Raw genomic sequence first — 5,098 nt, 5'->3', positions numbered from 1 at the left:
AGCAGTTGAGCCACATAAGTGCTTTGCTAATTGTCCTCTACTTCCTGGTCAGAGAGCTAAATACATTTTCACCTTTAGGTTCCTGGGAATAAAGTCCCTTCTGCTTTTCTTCTAAGAATCACAGAGGGACCTCATGTCTACTTTAACACTTAATAAGCAGCTCTAGGCTTTTACTCCAGGCTCACAAGCCATGCAGCATAAAAAAGAGGCAGCTTATGCTCAGGTGCATGTGTTTCTGCTTCTCTCCTTTACCCACTGTAGTTTGGCATCAGTCCCCCTGCTCTGATGATGCTGCTCCTACTAAAACCGTGAGTACCTGCCACGAACACTGACTTCTCAGCTGAAAAGTGAGATATGGACTGAAACTTGCATCAGAAGAGGGGAAGCTGAGAAAGAGAATCAACTTTCTCACTCTGTAGATTGTTGCACACTGAAAGGTGAATTTCTGTAAGATTATGAGATTCCCGTGGACATCTCCATAAAAATGTCACTGTTACATTAAGTTGAACCTGTAAGAAAAACAAAGGCTGAGATGTATATACCCACAAGGAATTTCAGATTTTATAGCTGTCATGTTCAGAATTTGTGGGAAATATTATAGTCATTATTGATTTATGAAAAAAGACACTCTGAATGGTCTACAGATGCACAAGAAATGAGTCATTCTTGACTCTTTTTATATTTACATATACATGTGCACTTCCCCCTCCACCATAGAAAAATACAATTATTTCAGACTGCATTTGTCTTTTAAGACAAACATACAGACACAAACATATCCAGTTTTGAATTTTTTGTTTGAATGCTTGAGGAGTGAATCACATGGAGAAGGTTAAACAGAGCACTTAATTTATTCGGTACTTCATGTTAACACTGGGGTGTCAGAGAAACTGAATTATTATAACATATTGATGAAAGACAGACATTTCAAAAGTTTGAAACAGAGAAGCAGTGTTATAGAGAAAAAGTAAAAAGGACAAAGTCCCTTCATTTTATATTAGGTCATCTTTTATTATTAATGTTGACAGTAATGACTATAATTTATAAAATAATCTATAGATCAGGACTCTAAATACATAATTTTATTAATATTTACAATTAACCTGTAAGGCTGATATTATTTATTCTACCATCAGATGAAGAAATCCAGATTCATAATGTTTAAGTAGGCTGCCAAAGTTTTATTCCTAGAATATGAAAGAGAGAATTTAAACCCAAGTATGTCTGCCTCCAAAGTTTGTATTTATCTTACTATACGAGGCTGATATTATTTATTCTACCATCAGATGAAGAAATCCAGATTCATAATGTTTAAGTAGGTTGCCAAGGTTTTATTCCTAGAATATGAAAGAGAGAATTTAAACCCAAGTATGTCTGCCTCCAAAGTTTGTATTTATCTTACTATACAGTGAAGTCTCCACAATGCTATATTGAAATTATGAAGTTTAATGAGATATAGTTCTTCCTCTTGAAACAAACCACTAAGACACTGAAAAGATTTCTGTAATAGAAACAAATAAAAACATTGTGGATGAGCAAAGAGGATCATAGAACAAAGTTCTCCGAACTTAATCTGTGTTGACATAACACAGTCAATGAGTCCTTCTGAGGGGCAGGAGACAGATAAGAAGGACCAATTCAGATAAAGGAGGAGGAAGGAAGAATACTAAAAGGCAAATGTAAAATAAACTCACACAACTCTAAGCAAAACATACATGAGAGAATATGTCAAGTGTAAGAAAAAAGTAATATGTAAACGATAACCTTTGAAAACCCTGTATGCCAGTCTCAGAAGGATGCTTTTATACCATGAATTAATTCACTGAAGGACTTAAACCGTAGGAGTGACATGATGCCATCTGCACTTTTGGGAAAACCTTCTGACTTTAGGTTTGGAAAGTGGATTGGAAAGGGGTTCAAGAAAAGACAGAGAGATCTAGTAAACAAGCTAGGTGAGAGAAGTTGGTAGTGGGTACTAAGGCAATGACATTGGAGGCTGAGAAAAAGGAGTGAGTGAGTATATGAGGAGTTAAAAATAAAGTCAAGAGGAATTGGTGAATGAGTACAAAGGGATGAGAGATGAGAATGATTTAAGAATAAACCAAGTTTCTAGACTGGTAGGTAGACAGTGAGGTTATTTACAAAAATATTGACAAAAAATAGGTAGAACAGGTTTGATTAACTTAACCCAGTCTTGTACACATTGAGTGTGTGGGATGGCAATCAGGAAGCAAATGGAAAAACAGATTCGTGTTTCTGGATGATATTTGACTTAGAAACATAGATTAGGAAGAATGTGAGTATATAAATAATTAAAACCATGGGGATAGATGAATTCAACTCAGAGGTAATGTACAGAGTAGGAAGAGAGGAGAGCGTGGAACCCCGGAATCAGCTACATACAATGAGATGGAGAAGATGGTGGGGTTGGGGATGGAGAAGGAAGAACTGTGGAGTGCTGTGTCATGGAAACTGAGGGAGACTCATTTCAAAAATAACATGTGGATTTATAGTGTTTAGTAATGCCAAGAGGTTAGTAAAGAGAATGTTTTCAAGTTGACAGTTCCAAAATATAAGTACAGTAATGGTACAGTTTAAGTGTCTCTCCAAAAGCAGTGGATATTTACTCTTATCTCTAAATAAAACTAGACTTATCCTAATTCAGACATGTGGAAGTCTCACCTGTAAAAAAAATCATCTTCAGAAAATATTTTCTTCCTTGTATTTAACTTTATTCCCTTGTGTTGCAGTTTAAGTCTCTATATTCTTCTCATGAAGATGGTAACCAGATCTGGACGATGTGAAAATGTATCAGGAATGGAGAAATCATGACTTCGGTTTCTTTTTCCTCTTCCTTCTCCAAGATATTGGTGATGGCCCTTAGCAATTCCAGCTGGAGGCTACCCCAGCCTTCTTTTTTCCTGACAGGTATTCCAGGTTTAGAGGAAAGCCAGCACTGGATAGCATTGCCCCTGGGTGTCCTTTACTTCCTTGCCCTAGTGGGCAATATTATCATTCTCTTCATCATCTGGACTGACCCATCCTTGCACCAACCCATGTACCTCTTTCTAGCCATGCTAGCTGCCATTGACCTGGTCCTGGCCTCCTCCACTGCACCCAAAGCCATTGCAGTGCTCCTGGCTCATGACCATGAGATTGGGTACACTGTCTGTCTGATCCAGATGTTCTTCATCCATGCATTCTCCTCCATGGAGTCAGGTGTACTTGTGGCCATGGCTCTGGATCGCTATGTAGCCATTTGTCACCCTCTGCACCATTCCACCATCCTGCATCCGGGGGTCATAGGACGTATTGGAATTGCAGTCCTGGTGCGGGGGTTGGTCCTCCTCCTCCCCTTTCCCATCCTGTTGCAGGGCCTGATCTTTTGTCAGGCCACTGTCATAGGCCATGCCTACTGTGAACATATGGCTGTGGTAAAACTTGCCTGCTCAGAAACCATAGTGAACCGAACTTATGGGCTGGCTGTGGCACTGCTTGTGGCTGGGCTAGATGTCCTGGCCATTGCTATTTCCTATGCCCTCATTCTTCAGGCAGTGCTGAGGGTACCAGGGGGTGAGGCCCGACTTAAGGCCTTTAGCACATGTGGATCTCATGTTTGTGTTATCCTGGTTTTCTATGTCCCTGGAATTTTCTCATTCCTTACTCACCGCTTTGGACACCATGTACCCCATCACATCCACGTTCTTCTAGCCACGCTCTACCTTCTCGTGCCACCTGCCCTCAATCCTCTTGTCTATGCGGTGAAGACTCGGCAGATCCGGCAGCAAGTGCTCAGGGTATTCTATATAAAATGATTGATCTGATCACATCCTGATTATTTTCTTCGGAGGCTCCAGCCAAAGACACAGGAGCTCATGGGTGTGAGGCCATTCCACAGTGAGTAGTCCTGATAGTCCTACTAGTCCCATGGCAAAGAACACCCACAGTCACTTGGCTCTATAGCCTATTGGGATGTCCCTGGATGGCTGGACTTGTGAATATTTTCCCCATTCTTTTGCTCCTGATCTCGACATTTCCCTAATCCTTATGCCAGAGGGACTTGGGGATAGGAGAAATAGATGATGGCTTTGGATATGCCATTGTCCCTGCCTTTACCCAATGACTGACCATGCAACATTGTCTGGAATGGGAATGGAAAGTCCCAACCTTTGCCTGGTTTTAGGTTTAGAATCTTCAGAACCTCTGAGTTAGTGCTGTGAGCTCCAGGTCTCCAGACTTGTGTGTAGCAATAGGGTCTCTTCAAAGCAGACGAGCATACCACAATGTGAGAAAACACCTTTCATTGTAATATAGGTGTTATTTATTTGTTGAAAACAAACGTAAGTAATATCTGTAAAAGACTCTAGGAAGAATAAGACACGATCTGTAGCAATAGGGTCTCTTCAAAGCAGACGAGCATACCACAATGTGAGAAAACACCTTTCATTATAATATAGGTGTTATTTATTTGTTGAAAACAAACATAAGTAATATCTGTAAAAGACTCTAGGAAGAATAAGACACGATCCTTATTTTCAAGGAATAAATATACAAAGGTGCTTCAAAAAGTTCATGGAAAGATTCATATTATATTTTAATTTTATTTTTCCATGAAATTTTTTTAGTACCCTCGTATATGTGTATAGTGGATTTCTCTTAAAAAAAAAAAAGGTCTGTATATATATTTTAATTTATTTTTGTTTTTGATTAGGGTAAGAGGAAATAAGATCAAGTACTGAATAAATGTATATTTTATAAGGATTAATTTAACCAAACAAAAGTAAACATGTAATTATTAGCATCTAATAACCATAAAATGTGCTAGATTCTGCTGTTGGTAAACATAGCTTTGATAAATGTAGTGATAACATAGAAGTAGTTATGTCACTTAAAAATGAGTTTCTATTTTCTGAAATAGTGAATGTGGAGTGACATTACTTAGATCTTCCATTTTTGCTAACAGCAACTGGGTAAAAACTCACAAGAAGATTGTCAAAATTGGGGTACTGTATCCTGTTTGTTGGATGTTGCCCTAAAATCTGGCTTAACTTTTTTGTTTTCCTGAAGAGTAATACATTTCGTTAAGTCCTGGAAGATG

The 5,098-nt window shown here is 38.7% G+C and overlaps 1 protein-coding gene across 1 annotated transcript; it reads left to right on the top strand.

The window, feature by feature from the left end:
* The first annotated feature begins 2,828 nt into the window (after window positions 1-2,828).
* Window positions 2,829-3,815, top strand: LOC103581341 (olfactory receptor 52L1). The gene has a single exon (XM_008563204.1). The coding sequence runs from the start codon at window positions 2,829-2,831 to the stop codon at window positions 3,813-3,815; it is 987 nt and encodes a 328-aa protein (XP_008561426.1).
* Window positions 3,816-5,098: the final 1,283 nt, after the last annotated feature.

The sequence above is a fragment of the Galeopterus variegatus genome, unplaced genomic scaffold, assembly GCF_000696425.1.
Source record: "Galeopterus variegatus unplaced genomic scaffold, G_variegatus-3.0.2 Scaffold12834, whole genome shotgun sequence".
In the NCBI taxonomy this organism is placed as follows: domain Eukaryota; kingdom Metazoa; phylum Chordata; class Mammalia; order Dermoptera; family Cynocephalidae; genus Galeopterus; species Galeopterus variegatus.
The sequence above is the reverse complement of the archived record's forward strand: the minus strand, read 5'-3'. Positions and strand labels throughout refer to the sequence as shown.